The 19,625-nt window shown below is 45.9% G+C and overlaps 1 protein-coding gene and 1 pseudogene across 2 annotated transcripts; one reads left to right on the top strand and one right to left on the bottom strand.

Moving 5' to 3' along the window:
• Positions 1–124: 124 nt before the first annotated feature.
• C2 (complement C2) lies at positions 125–14,576 on the bottom strand. The gene is given in 36 exon segments (XM_079148587.1): positions 125–497; positions 499–513; positions 515–535; positions 537–578; positions 580–646; positions 924–1,009; positions 1,011–1,037; positions 1,043–1,093; positions 1,284–1,295; positions 1,297–1,375; positions 1,515–1,546; positions 1,548–1,565; positions 1,567–1,597; positions 1,697–1,862; positions 1,968–1,986; positions 1,988–2,065; positions 2,157–2,266; positions 2,384–2,420; positions 2,422–2,457; positions 2,463–2,504; positions 2,506–2,525; positions 5,271–5,360; positions 6,767–6,830; positions 6,832–6,908; positions 7,594–7,689; positions 7,692–7,731; positions 9,540–9,554; positions 9,556–9,652; positions 9,654–9,704; positions 9,861–9,889; positions 9,891–9,958; positions 10,042–10,093; positions 10,095–10,216; positions 13,006–13,191; positions 14,104–14,319; positions 14,481–14,576. Coding segments are annotated over 36 exon segments (2,307 nt in total). The 5' UTR covers positions 14,536–14,576; the 3' UTR covers positions 125–437.
• LOC306666458 (small nuclear ribonucleoprotein F-like) lies at positions 10,848–12,215 on the top strand (annotated as a pseudogene). Its single transcript has one exon. The product of its transcript is annotated as a small nuclear ribonucleoprotein F-like (transcript).
• Positions 14,577–19,625: the final 5,049 nt, after the last annotated feature.

Raw genomic sequence — 19,625 nt, forward strand, 5'->3', positions numbered from 1 at the left:
CCCCAGCTGGTTCCCCTGTTGACTGTTATGGGGCAGAGTCCAGTTGCTGTTTGTCCAGCAGGGTCTCCGACCTTCCTGGAATCATTCTGGCCTCCCCATCCCCCAGGCAGAGGTCAGACAGATGTGGAAATCATCAATTTTTATTAATTTCATAACAGGGAAATTTCATGTGAAAGTAAAAGGAACACAAGTCAAGTTCACCAGAGGGAGGGATCTGAGCAAGTGCAGGAGGGGAGGGTGTAGTGGGCAGACACGCTGGCCAGCAGCCCCTGGGGGACTTTCCTGCTTGTGCTTGCTGTTGCTGAATTCACACAGTTCCTCAATTCACACAGCTAGGACTGAGGATGGGTCACAGGGTCTGAGGGTGGGCGTTCAGAAGTAGGAGATAGGAGAGATGGCAGATCCTGGCAGGATAGCCAAGGGATTGGTGGCCATGGTTAGAGGGGCAAAAACTTTAGGACACCCTCCAGATGCTGCCTCAGCCAGGGCTGCAGGCGGGAAGAGATTAATGTTGGAAGTCTCGGGGTGGTGAGGCCACCACGAGGAGGCTTTTTGCGGGAGTTTTTGTTGGTGGCACCACAAACAGGGGTTGTAAAGACCCCAGCTCACCAGACCCACCTGGAGGAAAGGAAAATGAGGTATGAAACTGCCATAGCCCCAGCTCTAAGCCCTGACCCCCAGGTTCCTTCAGAGAGATATCACACACACACACACACACACACACACACACACACACACACACAACACACCACAGGCTAGGCTGAGATCTTGTCGCCAGCCTTGGAGCTTCCCTCTACTCACCTGGAAAAACTAACTCTCCGCTCAAGGGAAAACTGCTCCCCCAGATTCTCCTGCCAGTCAAGAGGGGCAAGAGACAGTGTCATCCAGGGCAGTACGCATGTCCTGGTGTGCATGCTGGCCACAACAATGGCCCTCCCTTGGGAAATCCAGACATGGAGGCACTCACTTTACAGGGATTGTCATCCTCCTGGGTCCCACTGCATAGGAAACTGATCTGTCACCACCTCTCTGACATCCTCAAGTTGGGGAACATTTTTTTTTCTTGGGAGACGACCTGGATACAGTTTGACCTCTGCAGTAGAGGTGGAGCAGGAAGGAAGAATGGAATGAGTGGCCCAGGGACACTTAGCAGACTAGCTAAGCCTGGGAGGAGGGGTGACTTAAGTGAGATGAAAAAAGCAGCCAGAGGGGAGGAGGGCAAGAGACACCATTCTGAGAGCTGGCTTGAGCGGGACCCCGACACCCTCACCTAAGACCCTCACCTCTGACCCTGTCCTTGAGGTTAATATTCAGTTTGCTCCCATTCAGGGCCACAAAATGAGCAGGGATGCTCTGTTGGTTCAGAAGTTCTTCTCTGCCATCATAGATAAGAGGGTGTTGATGTAGTTCTCTTTACCCACCATCCAGACTTCTGGCATAGGGACCTCGGCCCCCATCCCTGTCAGAAACCCTGGGTCTAGCCCCAGCTCTTCACAAACTCTAAGCCTCAGCACTCACCATGGTCCTGACACGTGCTACCCTGGGGGTCTCCGCAGAGCCATGTTTGGCCTCCACTGTGCAAGGGAATGCAGATAGGCTGGAGAGAAGGTGAGTGTCACACAAGTCCATCCTCCGTATCCTGAGGCTCCCCAGAGCACTCGCCCCTGCAGGCATCCTCCGTCCAGGAATCAGGCACCTGGCATGAGTGGACATTTTCACTTTCTGGGCCAGCTTCAGCAAGGCTATGTCATCACCATAGAACTCTAGGATCCCCTGGTCCTTCTTTGCGTAGACATCAAACCCCGGGGAGATCACGGCCTTCTCAATAAGGAAGTCTTTGCCCCACTGGGAGTTGGGATCCCCTGGGAATAATATGGTAGATGAGGTTGGACCAGGGCCAGATGTGGGGGACGGGTAAACCAGAGCTCTGGCCTTGGAGTAGGAGGCTGGTGAAGCCCCTGCCTTACCCACATTGACCCTCCACAGGTGAGCGGTCTTCAGCATGACGGAAACAGTGAGCTGCTGTCAGAACCCACTGGTCAGAGACAAGGGCCCCCCGACAGGTCTCCTGGCTCTGGGCTAAAGGAATAAGTGACATTCAGAAACTACAATGTTTCTGGCCTGTGGCTGCTTTCACCTCTGGGATCCAAGCCCACCTTCTTTCCTGGTACCTTAATAGTGACATGCCAGGGTGTCCTCTCCTGGTTCAGAGGCATAGCTGACATGTTCCCCACCCCACAGCTGGTGTCTGTGAACTTGGAGACATCTGTGGGTGTGAGGGTCAGGTTAATGAGGAGCAAGGGAGGGTACTATACCCAGGTTCCCAACCTGGGCCCCCCACTGTCTTCCCACCATTCTCCCCAATACTGGGGAATTCACTCACCCAGCATGTGTTCAAAAACCTGGTGCAAAGCCTGTGTAATCCTGCAGAATGAAGGCATGCCTCTCACCATCCTTTTGGACCCCAGCTCATTCAGTTCTCTCCAGTCCACATCCAGCTTGCCCCACCCCGATGGCATAGATGTCTGATGGGAAGGAAGGAAGTCACCAATCCTGTGGCTAAGGGGCTACCCCGTGAGAAGGAATGCTGGAATCTGAACTCACTATGCCCATGAAGATCTGCATGAGCTGGACCCAAGCCTCCCTCACCCTGCTACCTGTCTTTGTTTCCTAGCACTCCCTGCCCCTCGCTCTCAGCACAGCCTTCTTGAAGTTCTTCAAAATCTGCAGACACTCTTACTCCAGCCCTCTGCACCAGCTGCACCCCACCTGGGTCATTCTCCCCACATGTCCTTATGGCTCACTTTCTCACCTTTTTAAGTCTTAACACAAATGTACCTTCAATGTTCTAAATGTCAGTGCCCCAAACCCTCCCATTCCCTCTCTGCCTCATTCACAGCATGTCGTATGCATGCTATGTGGTTTCCTTATTTATCCTGAGTATTGCCTAAAGTGGGTAGAATCGTGCTCTCCAAAAGGATAGATCCAAGGCTTAACCCCCAGGACCCATGGATGTGGCCTTAACTGGAAACAGGGTCTTACTATTTTTTTCTTTTTCTTAGTATTAAGTCACATCCCAGCCTTTTCTTTTTCTTCTTTTCTTTCTTTCTTTTTTTTTTCTTCAATGTAAAGAGTAGAATTTATTCAAGTAAGAGAAAAAGTCACAGAACTCACCACAGCCACAAGAGTGGACCCAATAGGGGTTGTCCAGAGAGTATTTGCAGAATTAATCAAGTTAAGATGAGGTCATACTAGATTACAGTGGGTCATAATCCACTGACTGGTATCATTGGGTTATAAGAGGCAGGGGCTGGCAGTATAGCTAAGTGATAGAGCACCTGCTTAGCATGTATGAGGCCCTGGGTTCAATCCTGAGCAATACAAAAAAAATTTTTAATAAGGTAAAATGAAAAGGGACTTTGGAAACAAATGCACAGATAGCAGGACAACATGTAATGATACAGAGATTACACATGAAAGAAGGCAAGGTAAGGACAGAAGTAGAGATTGGGGTTATGCTGCTATGAGCCAAGAAATGCCTGGGGCTACCAGAAGAGCGAGTAAGGATTCTTCCCTATAGACTCTAAAGGGAACATGGCCCTTCCCAAACCTTGATTGCAGACTTCTGACCTCCAGAACTGTGGAAGAATAAACTTGTTTCAAGCCACCCAGGTTTGGGGCAATTTGTTATAGCAGCCTAAGAAACTAATACGTTGACCTCTCTGAAATGGCAGTCCTGTACAAGCAGGCATTTTCATCTGTCCAGCAGCACCCAGGATGGTGCCCAGTTCAGGAGAGTTCTCAGTAAGGACTTTGAAATGACTGAATGAATAAAAGGAACTCATAAACATAGCACGGAGAAAAAGCTTCAGATCTGGTTCTTCTACTGGAAAAAGTAGGCTGTGGGAGAAGAGCCTAAAGCCATCTCTTCACACTGGAGGCCCTGAACCCACACAACTGCCAGTTCTGGTCTAAGAGTATGGATTCCAGGAAGAACCACCCTGTGGTGGCACTCAGTCCATCTTCTTCCACTCTTGTACCCTTTTTGTATAAAGGATCGAGAAACTCAGGCAGAGTTGAGAGAAGTCTTCAGCCAGGAAGCAATCCAGCAATGGCCAGGACAGAAGCACAGTGGAGCCACACAATGATCATGCCCTGTCTATTTTCTTCAGCAATATTCCTTCAGTTTCCTGCTTCTGTTAGCTTGCTTGCTTGCTTTTGCAGTGCTGAGGATGGAACCCAGGGTCCTTGCTATTGCTAGGCAAGTGTTCTACCACCGCGCTACACTTCCAGCCCTTTTTTTTAGTTTTGTATATTGAGACAGGATCTTACTAAATTGCCCAAGCTGGACTCAAGCTTTCTAGCCTCCTGCCTCAACCTCCCAAGTAACTGGGATTATAAGTGGTGTGCCACTGTACACAGTTATCAAAGTTTTTGAGCATTTGACTCTGGTTCAGATGCTAAGAGGAAGAAGAATGGATTTTGAGTTTTAAAACGGGCCGTTTTAAGCCAGAGGTGGTGGCACATACCTGTACACCTGCTTGGAAGGCTGAGGCAGGAGGATCACAAGTTCAAAACCAGCTTCAGCAACTTATTGAGGCCCTAAGCAACTTAGTGAGACCCTGTCTCTAAATAAAATATGAAAAGAGGCTGGGGATGTGGCTCAATGGTAAGCAACCCTGGGTGTTCAGTCCCCTAGTATGAAAAAAAAAAAAAAGCAACAAAAAACAACAATAATAACAAAAAATAGCTGCTCTCTCTGAGTGTCTCTCTCCAAAATTCTTTTCAGGTCAAGGTCAGTACAATTTGTGTTTACTCCGAACCTGAGAAATTTTTCCTTCATAAACTACATTGCTGAACTTTGGTTAGCTGTCTATATTGCTAAAAGAGGAACAGCAGGGAGAGTCCCCTTGAGGGAATCCCCAGTTCCTTCTCCCTGGAAAATTTCCTGAAACATGAGATGGTGGTGATGATGATGGTAGTTCTCTGTACTAGGCCACATTTGCCTGAGCATTTTCTCTTCTTGGCCTATGAGGCAGGGTCCTAGTACTGCTCCTTTTTACAGATGAAGAAACTGCCCACAATCCCAGCCCACCAAAGATGAAATCAAGGTGGGCAGATCAACTCCACTCTTCCAAGTGATACTCAACCACCCTCAAACAAAAACAACAGAGAGAAAACTGTGGCTCTGGGCCAGAGCTAAGGCCATTGGAACCTGGCTGAGGATCCCCACACGGCAGCACAGATTGGGTGGGTGGGGACAGGCTTACCTAGATAGTCGTTCCTATTCTGTTTGATATTCAGGACCTCTCTGATATTGTCAACAGCTGGTTTGGGAGAACCACCCATGTTGGACTTCCCTAGAACAGAGAAAGGAAAGAACTGTCCACCTGTGTGAGTCAGAATCCTCTGGAGCCCAGAAGCATGAGGAAGCATTCAGCCTGGGAACCTTAATAAAGCCATTTCAAATATTTTGTTTCCTGAAATTGTCTACATTCTAGGCACTGGGCCAGGAGCTTCATCTATTCTTTCTCATTAATTTCTCATGAAACCCCCGGAAGTGTGGATATCCTTAGTTCACAGATGAGAAAACCAAGTCCTGAAGGGGCTATGTAATTTGGACAAAAATCAAGATGTACAAATGGGCAGAGGCCAGATTCATATACCAGATAGCTCTCATGTTCCTGATCAGGAGACACAGCTCTACCACCTAGCACCAGGTTACCTTTAGGTGGTAACATGAACTGACATGTTCTAATCACAGAATGCTTTTATACACAATACTCAAGTTTCTCTCCAAAAAAATTATGTAAGGAAAGGAGAGCAGCTATCATTATCCTCGTTGTCATTTCAATCATCATCAATAACACTATTTCTATCTTATAAATAAGAAACTGAGACCCATGATTGTTTCAGCAGCACATTTATAAAATAAGAATTAAGCAGGGCAATGGTGGCACACACCTGTAATCCCTGCAGCTCATGAGGCTGAGGCAGGAGAATCACAAGTTCGAGGCTAGCCTCAGCAATTGAGCAGGCCCTAAGCAATTTAGCAAGACCCTGTCCTCAAATAAAAAATAAGAAGGGGCTGGGGATGTGGCTCAGTAGTAAGCACCCCGGGTTCAATCCCCAGCATCAAAACGAAAAAAACAATCAGAATGATAACAAAATGAAGATTATCATGACCCCTGCATAAGGATGGAATTCACGAAACATTCCATATTTTTCTAATGTTCTATAGCACAATAGGATAACTATGATGGGTGACAATTGAATATTTCAAAATAACTAGAGAGAGAATTTTAAATGTTCTTACCACAAAGAAATGATAAATGTCCTAGGTGGTAAAATATGCCAGCATCCCCTGATGCTGTACATCATTACACGCTGTACACATGTATTGAAATGCCATACTATATCCCACAAATATGTATGATGATATGTGACAATTAAAAAAAATATATTTTTAAAAAGACGTCTTCTCTGTATATTCATGCATTGATATGTATTATCTGAAAATCATCTCAACTACACGAATAACAAGACTTTCTCTTAAGAATTTATTTACATTGGTTTCAACTGCGTTGTGGTCCAATTTGTTTCCTTGAAATACTTTTGCTATGGAAAAGTAAAGAAAAAAAAACAGGAACGGAAAGAAACTGACGCCTGAAGTGGCAGAGGGGGGGAAAACAGATTGAAGGTCTTCCGACCCCACACTGATGCCTTTCACTATTCCAGACCCACTCACAGAGACAGCAGTACCCACCATCTGTCAGAAGGATGATGGCATGTCGGATTTCCTTCCAGGCCATTGTTTCCATGCCAAGGCGTTTGCATTTGGTTATTCATCATGACGAAGACAGAATGTAGGGCTTCATAGGTATTGGTCCCAGTTCCATTCTTATGATCTGGAATATGATGAAAGGAAAGACTTTCTTAGAAACTTTTCCGCCTACAACTGGGAGTGAGATTCACTCTTCCACAATCACTAGCAATGCAAGTTATGAACATGTTTGATAATCTCAGACCTTCACCATCCAATGATTTGACATTGTTACCTGTTCAATGTCCTTTCTACCTAGAAATGCCTCATTGCATCAAGACCACTCTAAGGTTCGAAGATTCAAAGATGGGGTTTCCAAAGAACTTGAGTTGTTTAGCCAATTTTTTTTTGTTTGTTTTGTGGTGCTGGGGATTGAACCCAGGGCCTTGTGCATGGGAGACAAGCACTCTACCAACTGAGCTATATCCCCAGCCCTGTTTAGCCATTTTTTAACACAGCATGTGGGTGGATAATGATAATGATAGGAGACTACATGGTGTTGAACCATGAAAATCGACCCCACACAGCAAGGGCCTCTGGAAGGAGTTGAAAACCTGAATCATGCATTTAGACTGGCAGCACATCAGAGTAAGCCATGAGTCAGGGGAGAAACTAGGACTCCCCCACCCTCACCCGGGACTTGGAAGATACTCTAGAGCCTTAGGACTCGAGTGCCCCAGGAGACCTCACTCTAATTTATCCAGAATCTACCTGTAGGTACTGAATCCATCCTCTCCTCTCCCATGGCCCTCATTTGATGACAGTCGTACCTTTATAGTTGGCCTTTTCCAGACTGTCAATCACTTCAGTCACATCCCTGGATTTATCATTCAGGACAGACATGATGACTTGGGGCCGCGAGGCAATGTGATGATGGCAACGCTAACATTGATCTCGAAGCTGAAGAGCTGAGGAGGGCAGGTGAGAGGTGGAATGAGAGGCCCAGAAACCAAGGGGACACAGTAAGAGAACAAGCAAGAGGCCCTTTGCAGAGGCAGAGAACCTGCATTGTGACTGATAGGTGCAAGAAAGTGCAGCTCAAGAAGAAGCCAGGAGAACATTTGCTGAGTATCTATTCTCTTTGACAGACTCCTCATTTCATCTTCACATCAAATCAGTGAGGGGCATGATGCTCCCTATTTCATAGATTAAGAAACTGAGGCTTATTCCCTCACCCTAGATTCGCACCACTAGTGAGAGGTGGCATGAGGTTTGAGTCTGGCCAGGCACAGTAGTGCCCACCTGTAATCCCAGTGACTGAGGAGGCTGAGGCAGGAGGATTCCAAGTTCGAGGCCAGTCTCAGCAATTTAGTAAAACCCCTCAGCAACTTAGTGAGTCCCTGTTTCAAAATAAAAAATAAAAAGGACTGGGGATGTATCCTCTGGGTTCAATCCTCAGTACCAAAAAATATTTTTTAATTAAAAATAAAGGATTTGAGCCTGCCCAATGCAACTCTAAGGTCATTTCTCTAACTGGTGCATTTGTTGATTCACCACTTATATTAGGTACTTTAGTCCAAAGAGAGACTCTACAGAAGACATAAGAAACCTTCTGTAAAACATGGCTGGAGTGTACAGGTAGGTGTGCTAACCCTGGGTTCAAATCCCCAACAGTAACATACAAACAATTCTAATAAAATTAAAAATGTAACTGGGGCTTGGGGTTGTGGCTCAGTGGTGGACCACTTGCCTTGCGCATATGAGGCACTGTGTTCAATCCTCAGCATCACATAAAAATAAATAAACAAATAAAGGTCCATCGAGAACTAAAAAAACTTAAATAAAAAAATGTAGGCCGAGAGTGAAAAACCACCTATTAACATGAATTACTGTGAATGCATAATTACACAAGAAAGGGCTGGCAAGGAACTAAGGAACTGAAACCAGTGGCTTCTGAACTCTTCCACTGATGCTTCCTGTCAGCAAAAGCATTTTGGACACATACCCCAATATAGGTATATACATTTATAATTGTGTGTGTGTGTGGTGTGTGTGTGTGTGTGTGTGTGGTACTGGGGATTGAACCAGAGGCATTCTACCAGCGAGCTACATCCCTTGTTTGGTTTGGTTTGGTTTTGAGAGAGCTTTACTAAGTTGCCCACGTTGATCTTGAACTCTCAATCCTCCTGCCTCAATTTTTCTAGTAGTGGGATTACAGGCCATCGGCCCAGCTACATTTATAAATTATAAAGTGTTTCACTATTCAAATATATTCATTTTTAAAACTATATAAAACATTGAATTTTTAAAAGAAAATTATTAAATATTATTAATTTAATTAAAATTAAGTTTTTTGGGCTGGGGTTGTGGCTCAGTGGTTAAGTGCCCCTGGATTCACTCCCCAGTACCAAACCAAAAAAAAAGATTATTCATAGAGATACCAGTATTTTTCTGCCGCACCCCATGGATTATTACCCCTCTGTAGATCCACTGCTCTAGATAGTGAATTTCTGGGGAAGAGAACCTCACAGCCTTGTTCATCTTTGTTATCCCCCAGTAACCAACATGGTGCCTGACACATAGTAGATGCCCCAAAGGGGTTTTGTGGAATGGAAAATATGATTTTATGAATTGAATTTATGATTCCTGCATGGCATGAATACAATCTTGGAGGACTTCTAGAAGGAGGTGGGCTGTGAGCAAGGCCTCTGAGCACAGGAAGGAAACCGAGAGAGCCAGGAAGGACTTCTCAGCATGCAGACTCCTAATTCCTGACCCTGTCCACCATGATTGGAAGCACTGTTCTTGAAGACCTCAAAGTCATCTTCCAACACACTCTGAGAGGCATCCAGGAGCAGGTAGAGGTTCAGGTGACCAGAGCGCTGGATGGATTTTACGGCCCAGGTTTTCTGGAGAAATGTGCAAGGAAAGATTCAGATGCCTACTTCCTTCCTGCGCTCTTGGTGAGGGAGTCCAGCCTTTGGTCTCCCCTTCAGTCACTGAGCCGCGGGAGGCTTCCTGGGTGTCCAGAGAGCTCACACTCCCTCCCCTGATCCACCCATGTCCAGCTCCTGCTACCCGCCTCTCAGACACTTACCCTTCTCTCTGGGTGGGATTGGTGGCTCCCCAGCACACTGGGAGAAGGAGGTGGAAAGGCAGGGGCCACGTCCTCAGGAAAGTCGTAAGAGTAGGGTTCTGTGGGAGAAACACCTGGGGGGGTCAGCCAAGGCCAGGGCCAGGGTGTCAGGAGTTCTTAGGAGGGCAGCGTGGCTACTCACGGCGGCAGATGGGCTCCGTCCCGCTCCAGACCCCATTTCCCTGGCACTCCCTCCTCTGAAGACCCTGTCAGCACCAGATTTGAGGAGCAGCGATAGCTGACCTTGTCCCCCAGGCGAAAGCGGGAGCCTGTGCGCACTGCAACTACTGAAATGGCCTGGGTTGGGCAGTGGACAGCTGCAAGTGAAACAAAAAAGACAGAGGTGAGCAAGCCACCAAGCCCCTCCCACCGGCTCTTCATCCTCCCTAGACCCTCACAGCTGCAAGGGTCCCTTGGGAGAAACCAGAACTGTGAGACCAAGGTGAGAATGGAGAACCTTAAGTAGGGTGAAGGGTTTAGAATTTAGAAGACTCAGTCAGCAGCTGAAGCATCCTAGTGGCAATCCAGGCCTCACCTGTGTCTACCCAGAGCCCCAGAGAAGATGTAGCATGAGGACCGTTGTGTTTCATAAGACACAATGAGATGTCACTACACACCCACCAGCATGTCTAACACTGAAACCACAGGTGATTCCCGGGGTTGGAGGGAATGTGAGGCAGCCAGAACTGTTACATTGCTGGAATGTCCATCAGTGACACTGTCCGCTTGTGCTAAAACTAAACTTTAATATGCCAACCTGTCATCTCTCCTGACAATTCCTCCTGTGGATCATTTACTCAAGAGAAACAAGGTACAAAAGCTAAGCGTAGGCTAGGGTTATAGCTCAGTAGTAGAGCACTTTCCTAGCACATGTGAGGTACTGGGTTCAATCTGCAGCACCATAAAAAAATAAAGAAAAGTAAATAAATAAATAAAAATAATCCATCCACAACTAAAAATGTTTTTTAAAAAGCCAAGCATAATGATATTCATAGAGCCTACTCATAATAGCCCCAAACTGGAAATAACCCAATGTTCAACTGAAGAATGACTGTATAAAAACAGTCATATAATGGACTACTATGCAGCTATGAAAAATAAAAACCACTGATATGACATGGATAAATCTCATATCCTAGTGTTGGATAAAGAAAATCAAATGTGAAAGAGCACATCCTGCATGATTCCATTTTTATGAAGTATCAGAGCAAGTTAAACTACTCCATGCAGATAGAAGACAGAAAAGGGGTTAGGAGAGGTTAAGAGGAGTCAGAAGTGGGATAGGAGGAAGCCTCCCAAAGTGTGGAACATGTTCTTTATCTGGGTGGTGATTATGTAGGTGGATAGAAATGTAGAAATTCATCAAATCCAATACTTAAGATTTGTATACTTTGGGGTTGAGAGTGTAGCTCACTGGTAGAGAACTTGCCTAACTTGCTTAAGGCCCTGCGTTCCATTCCCAGTACCACAAAAATAAAAGAGCTTGGACACAGTGGCATACAACTGCAACTCCAGCTACTTGGGAGGCTGAGGCAGGAGGCTGGCAAGTTGGAGGGCAGCCTGGGCAACTTAGCAAGACTGTCTCAAAATATAATAAAACAGGGTTGGGCATTTCCCCTGAGGCTCAGCGTTTCCGGCCCTCGGGAACTGCTCCAGTCACGAGGGATGGGCTACAGCTGAGTGGGCGGAGAGTAGCCAGCAGCGTTCGCAGGTATTCCCGATGAGTTTATTCCGCAATCCCAAACCTTTCCTCCATGGATTAACAGGAAAGCCAGTGATGGTGAAACTTAAGTGGGGAATGGAGTCAAGGCTCTCTGCTATCTGTAGATGGCTATATGAACACGCAGCTTGCAAATACAGAAGAATACATAGATGGAGCATTGTCTGGACGTCTGGGTGAAGTTTCAATAAGGTTTGATAATGTCCTTTATATCAGAGGTGTTGAAGAAGAGGAAGGAGATGGGGAGATGGGAGAATAACACCTTTCATGGGGATTTTTTTATATGTATTTCTAGACAATAAAGACTTTTTTTTTTTTTTTCAAAAAAAAAAAATCAACAACAAAAAACAGGGTTGGGTGTGGCTCAGTAGTAGAGTGCTGGCCCAGCATGTGTGATTCCCCAGCACCTAGGGAAAATTTTAAATGAATTACATGTATGTTTGAATAAATGGCTATTTGGGGCCAGGCATGGTGGCGCACACCTGTAATCCCAGTGGCTCAGGAGGTTGAGGCAGGAGGATCGTGAGTTCAAAGCTAGGGTCAGCAACAGCAAGGTGCTAAGCAACTCAGTGAGACCCTGTCTCTAAATAAAATACAAAAAAGGGGTGGTCAGTGGTTAAGTGTCCCTGGAGTCACTCCCTAGTACCATACCAAAAAAAAAAAAAAAAAAAAGGCTATTTAGGGAAAACTCCAGGGCAGAAGTTGGGAGTCGTTAGCTGGGCCACTGGGTGTGGGTATAGTCCTACCACCTGGTAGGCATTGTCTTCTGTGTTATGTAAAGCCACAGGTAAATGTAGTTCCAGGGTATCCTAGAAGTCCTACTTTTGCCAAGTGGAGCCACTCACCATTCACAGGAGCAGTAAGAACCATGACAAAATTGTATGTGGTGTTTATCAAGTTCCAGAAGCTGTCCTCGGTGCTTACTAATATCAACACATTCAACACATGTGGAAATCCCATGAGGTCGGACTCTTACTATTCCCATTTTACAGATGTGAAAACTGAGGCATGAAGAGGTTATATAAACTGCCCAAGATCTGGACTTGGAATCCTAATCTGACTCTGAAGGCAAAACACTTAAACACAGTACTCAACTCTCTCCCAGCGCGGTTTTCCTGCAATGTTTCATGGGGTCCAAATACCAAGTGTTGCCTTGAGGCATTTAGAAAAGATGGACAGGATATGTGAAGCCGCTGTATTGGAGCTGAAGCTTAATACCAACTGCCAGAACCAGGCTCCCTGTAGGCCAGTGACAGGGGACCTGTGGATCTCAATTTACCCAATTCCAGGAATATTATTCTGTCCTAGAACACCAGGCCCCTGTCCCCAACAGAGGCTCCCTGGGCACACCTGGCCCCCACGCAGCCCCCTGGTAAGACCACTCACCCCCATTGTCACACACGGCTGTCTCTCCATCCCACATGCCATTAGGGCGACAGTGACGCACAGGTGAGCCCCTCAGTGTGAAGCCGTCCTCACACTCGAAAGTCAGGTTGCCACCCACAGGGTGGGACCCCAGCCGTGGAGTGTACACACCATTCTCAAAGGAAACAGGGGCTGGACAGCGAACAGCTGGGGAGAAAGTGGGAGAGACAGGAGCGAATGACTGACACCTGGGCTAGGCATCGAGTGAGCGATATTCTTCTGGGACACAGGAGAATGATCAATTGGTTGTCAACACACTGGAAGAGCCAAACACAATGGTGCACACCCAATCCCAACAACTGGGGACACTGAGGCAGGAGGCCAACCTCCGCAACTTAGCAAGACCCTGTCTCAAGATACAATGTAAAAGGGGCTAGGGATGTAGTTCAGTGTTGGAGTGCTCCTGGATTCAATTCCCAGTATCACACACTCGCGCAAACACAAAAAATTTTTTTGAGAAAGTAGGTTGACAGAGATGAGATTATTTTTTAAGACAACTGGTTGGGGCTGGAGTTGTGGCTCAGTGGTAGAGCACTTGCCTGGCATGTGTGAGGCCCTGAGTTCGATTCCCAGCACCACATGTAAATAAATAAATTAAATTAAAGGCCATTGACAGCTAAAAAATAGTTAAAAAAAAAAAAAGACAACTGGTTGAATACTGACAATTTTACAGAGTTCAACCTAATTGATTAATAGTTACTTCTCTCAGCCCCCTGTGGGTCATGGTCACCCCAGCCCCTCTCCTGGGATTCTCAGGTGTCCAGGAGATCCTAGGGCCATTCAGCAGCCATTCAGAATGGTCACTACCATGCAATCAATTGTATGTAAAAAATCATCCCTAACTTTGGTACCCCACAATCTCCATTAAAGCCTGTCCTGAATTCCTTACTGTGGACAATTGACATTTTCCAAGTATTTTTGGAGGGCCCTCTGAAAGAGCAACTTGGCCATCCCTCCATGCCACCTAATCAGGGTCAGTCTATCCTGAGTCACTCATAAATAGAAGTTCTGGGCTGGCTCTTGGCAGGGCATGTGGGCAAAGCCCAAGGGGAGCCTCACGTCTGCAGACCGCCTTAGTGAGCCGAATGGATCTTGTGGATTTTGGCGTCTGCCACTGTCCATTGCTCTTGCACAGTCGCGATGCAGGGACTGGGTAACTGCCCTGGGGGCAGGAGTAGGTGAGAAGGCTCCCGGGTGCCCAGCCACGGCTGAGGGTGAAAGTGCCACCAGAGATATTCACATTCTGAGGACAGGAAGGAGCGGCAGCTGCCAGGCCTGTGGGTGTGGGGACACGCAGACAACAAGAGGGGAAAGAGAAAAGCACAGATGAGAAAAAGGAAAGCAAAGGACCATCCCTTTCATATGTGGGATTGGTCTCAGCTTGGTGGCACTGGCCTCTCTGGCAGAGCCCACCATTCCCCTCCCCTGCCTCCTACCTGGGCACAGGAGCAGCAGGCAAAGGAGAACCATTTGTGGGTTCATGGTGTCCATCCCAGGGCAAGGAGAGCCGAGCCAGAGGAGGAAAAAGGTCATCTGACTTCCCGAAAATCAGAGGCTGGCTCAGCAACTGCTTCATTTACTGACAGAGAATGAAAGCTAAGGGAGTGGCAAGGGGGACGGCCTCTAGTTAGAAGACACGGAGCAGGGTTGGGGAACTGAGTTGAGGGGCAAATCTTTGCCCAGCCTCCCTAATTCTGATATATCCATAGTCAGTAGATCACCACCACAGACTTGCATATGATCTCTAGTGCATGGGCCATACACACACACACACGTGCACTCACACATGTGCTCATTCCACGCTTGCTCTCACGTGAACAGTCTAAAGCACACAAACCCACAAACCATCAAAGATCTTGCAAATATGTCATTTAAGCAATGCTTTAGTTTTTTATTTTATTTTTTTTGCCTTTGCCAAGTGCATTTTATTTCCTGGGAGCTTGGGAGAGTGTGATCTTCTGGAATATAAACTTCCAAGGGATTGAGACCCATTTTCTTAGACTTCTTAATAGGAAGATTCACAGTCCTTTTCTCCCCTGCAACCCTTCCCAAGAGAGAATCTAGGAAGAAAAATAGAATCAGCACTTGTTTGTGGAAACAGGAAAAATGTTTAGAATATTTTTACAGAAAGTCCAGTAGAAAACTTCCCCACTTTCAAAATAAATAAATTTGGGGTTGGTTACTTGAAGCATTAAAAGCATCTTCAAGGGGATGGGGAGATAGCTCAGTCAGTAGAGTGCTTGCCTTGTAAGCACAAGGCCCTGGGTTCGATCCCTAGCACCCAAAAAAAAAAAAAAAAAAAAAAAACGGCATTTCGAGTTTAGGGATGTGCCTTTCACTCATAACCTACACTTGTATAAAATGCAGGAAGCAAAGAAATCTTAAGCCAGTGTGCTAGGCTCCCCGCCCCACAGTAGTCTCTTAATACTTTTGGAATATCAAATAAATACAGGATATAAATAAATAAGATCAATAAAAATGAAGATGAAATCTTTCTAAAAAAGATCATTCATGTTTGTGAAACTCTTGATTTACAAATAATTTCTTAGAAACACACAAAGTGGGACTCACCATGGACAGGACTGAGTGCAAGAAGACCATAACAGCCCTGGTGTCAAGGGTCCCAAAGTTGCTGATATGGCAGAGCAGCTGGTGCTTCCTCCTAACCCCAGGATCTGTTCTGTCCTCTATATAGAGGACACACAGTCACCCAACTGAAGACCATTCCCCAGCCTTTCTTGCAACCAGAGGTCAGGTGACTTGGTTCTGGCCAATAATATGAGTGGAACTGATGCTGTAACTTCCAACTTATGCCCCGAAAATAAAAGAGAAGCATGTCCCTTCCATTCCCATGCGCTAGACTATAAACTTAGTGGACAGCTGTCACCACCATGAAGTTGAGGGCAATGTCCTGGGATGGAAGAGCAAACAGAGGAGCCTGCACCCCAAATGGCGTTGATGTCAGACGAGCCCTGCTCACCTACTCAGATTGCTACAAGAGGGAAATAAACTATCTTAGGTGGTGGTTCACAGATATTGTGGTTTTGTTTCCTTTTGGTCAAATGGAGGGATAGAATTTCCCCAAACATTGTTTTGGCCTCTGAAATGTGAGTACCAGTGATATGTGTCACACCCCAGGTGGACACTCTAAGAGCTAACACAGTCTTCTTTCCTTCTGTATGGCAACATTTGATAAAGTGACTGTTCCATCAGCCTAGATCCCTAGGTGACACCAAAAGCATAACCTCATATGACCTACAGTAGATACACAATATGAACAGAAATACACCTGTGTTATTTTAATCTTCTGTGTTACTAGTACGTCATAAGACAACATTCTGCCACATTCTACTTCATCAAAATACATTGCAAGGCCAGCTCAGATTTAAGGGTGGAGGAATAGACTTTACCTCTTGGTGGGAGGTAGTGGCAAAGTCACATTGCAAGGGGCACGCACACCAGAATAGGAGAGATTTGCAGTCATGGTTTGCTAACTACTATGGCAAACAAATACTTGGGATTATTTGTCACCAAAGCAAAATAAATCCTAACCTAGATTGATACTTAAGTTATTGAATTTAGGGTGTCTTGTTAAGCCACAAGCTCATGTCTAACAGCTGCCTCTAAAAGGAAGAGTCTTTCTTTCATGAATTTCTCCCAATATTTATTGAGTTAAATCAACTTGGCAGGGTGTAGCGGACTCCATTCTCTTCTTCCTTAGTTAATAAATGCCCAAGTTTTCACTAAGCCCATAAGTATGTTCTCAAGGAAGGAGGCATATGTTTCTCAATATTCTTCTTCCCTTTCCATTAGCTGGAAGGAGGACACATGGTGGAAATTACAGCAGTCACCCTAGTCACAAGATGGAAGTCATATGTTGCTGATGACAAAGCAACAAAATTAAAGAAGCCCTGTTCCCAATCCTATAGGACTGTCAAGACTGTCTTGTACTGCTTATGCTCAGACCATTTAAGCCATGCTATTCTACCTTTGGTATACAGCAAGTCTGTTCTAACAACACATCTCGTCAGTAATCAAATGGGAGCCAAAGGCAACACTCAGGAACTATAAATAAGAGACCCCAAGATATATCAGAGAGGCTTTCTTTTCTCCAATAAAAGAACCTCAGCATAAGCAGACAAGGGTGATAGTTGAGAGGGACCCTGAATGGCAGGACAGTTGGATGTCACCCTCACTAAGGACTTTAGGTCCCTTCTATCTTGTGGTTCTTCCATTGGGCATTGTCCTTGTCCACATGGTTGAAGCAGGATCTCCCTCAAGTCTGCATTCCAGTTCCAATGGGAGAGGAAATAGAAGGCAAGTAAATCACAAAAAATTTCTACCCAAGCATTCCACTCACTTCCATTGGCAAAAACTCAGTTATACAGAAGGCTGGGAAATGTGGTCTCTATTTTGTCTACCACATGTGCAGCTGGAACCCTAATGGTATGCCAGAAGAAGATGGATTGGGGGAAAGAACGTGCAATGTGCAAGAGGAGGCCAACATTGATGGGAAGCACTGCACAGTGGGAGGGACACACCCTGTAGTGGCAAGTCAAGATGAATAAGACAGCGTGGGTCACAGAGTTGGTCAGCTGTTCCCAGGTCTCCACCCAAGTCCAATGTGGCAGGACCATGACCTGAGGGACTCTGGGGCTGGAGGCACCATCTTTATTCCTGTCTATGCTCCTAATTAGCTTTTTAGAAGGTCCCCACTGGGTGAAGGGGATGGCGGCTGGTCTATTTCTTACCAAACCCTGACAAATGCAACCTGTGCTTTCCAATTCAGATGGAAGGAATGAGGTAAATAATGACAGCTTCTTCCATCTTGTTCAAATTTCTTTGTATGAATTCAAGGTTTCTAATATCTGCTTCCAGGGGGCCAATTTAAAAGAGAAGAAATCAATACCCCAATTTCTGCACCCCATGCCCTACTCACAGGTAAAAGTAGAAATGGTGGTGTGATGACCTCTGAGTCTGACTCACTACTCTTCTGAAGCACTCCATATCTTGCAGCTAAAAATTTCACTGGAAAAGTGGCAGACAGCATGGGTCAAGCCTACCATAATGACCATGGTCTGTTTCTTCTGCGATCTGGACACTTGGACATAAACTTTGCTAATGTTTTATGATCTGCCACCTTTCAACTTTCTACAGCTAATGTACGGTTTGTTCCTAAACCCACATCAACCCCTGATTTCAGAAAGTAGGCTGATCTGGCCTGGTTCCCAGTCATACTGTGTGATTTTTAGCTGGAAGTCAGTATTGTTTAACAAGCTTCTTTGTGGTTGTAGCAGATTCACCATTGCCCTAGCATGGGCTTTATCACTGGAGTGTTTCACTGGCTTCCAACAGTAGCATCTCTCCCTCTTTGCTCAAGAGTTGTTTTGTTTTGTTTTGTTTTGTTTTTGCTGGTTGTGTGTGTGTGTGTCCTGCCCCACATAAAACTGGAAACACCAGTGAATCAAGGTCCCTGGACAAATGAGTGACTGGAATAGGTAAATAAATATCCCAGCTCCATCACCCACCACCATAGGCTCACCCTGACACGCATGTCCTACACCTCTCCAGGCTTCCTCAGCAGATTGACCTCCACTCACCTGCCCCATGGCAAATTCCCTTGATAATACACACTTTGTTGACTGCCTTCCTTCCCTAACCTACTGTCCCACTTCCCTACCCATGTTTCCTGAGATCACCTTCCATATACACTATTTGAATGGTTATCTCAGAGTTTGCATCTATTTCTGGGGAAAAGGATTTCCTACTCATGGTAACTGCTATGTGCCAAACACTGTTCTAAGCCCTTTCTAAATAAGCACTCACTTAATCCTTGCAACAAATGAGGTTCTGTTCATCGCTCCCATTTTACAGATGAGGAAACTGAGTTACAGAAAGGTTAAGTGAGGAGTCTCAGGTTCTCATAGGCACTAAGTGGCAGAGCTCATGACTCCAGAATCTACACTCATAGCCACGGTGCTATGGTGCCTCTTCCTTTCATCTCTGTAGTGGCTTAGAGCTCCCTGCGGGTCCCTCAAGCCCACCCCAGCAGTTTGCATTGTGCCTTTCCAATCCCTGCCCATCTAGGCTCCTGTCTTCTGTTCCCCACACTGCAGAACACTTTCTTTTGCAAACTTCTCAAAATGCTTTATCTGTCAGACTCTGACACGACCTGTCCATACCACTCCCTGTCTTCCGGTTATTTATATGCTTGTCTCAAGTTCCCCAGAGAAAGGATCCAAAGAGTTTTTGTTGAAATAATGAGCTCTGTGAGTAAGGTTGAGGCCAACACCTTCCCCAGGTCTACCTCCATCCCAAGAAAATTGTATTTTTTGACAAAAGAAGTGGCTTTTGTTTCTACTTTTTCCATTTCTTTATTAATAAAAATATTTACACTGGGCAGGCCCTACCCACTTCTTCTAACACAGGCCACTGCCCGACCTCTAGGTACACATACTATTCCCCACTCCACCAGGCATTGATTTAATTACTTTGAACTGATTGCCCAACTGTGACCCTGAGCAACCTTTTCATACATTATACCTGGGGACTCCAGGAAAGGATGTATCCAGCTTCTGTTT

Source organism: Sciurus vulgaris, assembly GCF_902686455.1.
Source record: "Sciurus vulgaris genome assembly, chromosome: 7".
In the NCBI taxonomy this organism is placed as follows: domain Eukaryota; kingdom Metazoa; phylum Chordata; class Mammalia; order Rodentia; family Sciuridae; genus Sciurus; species Sciurus vulgaris.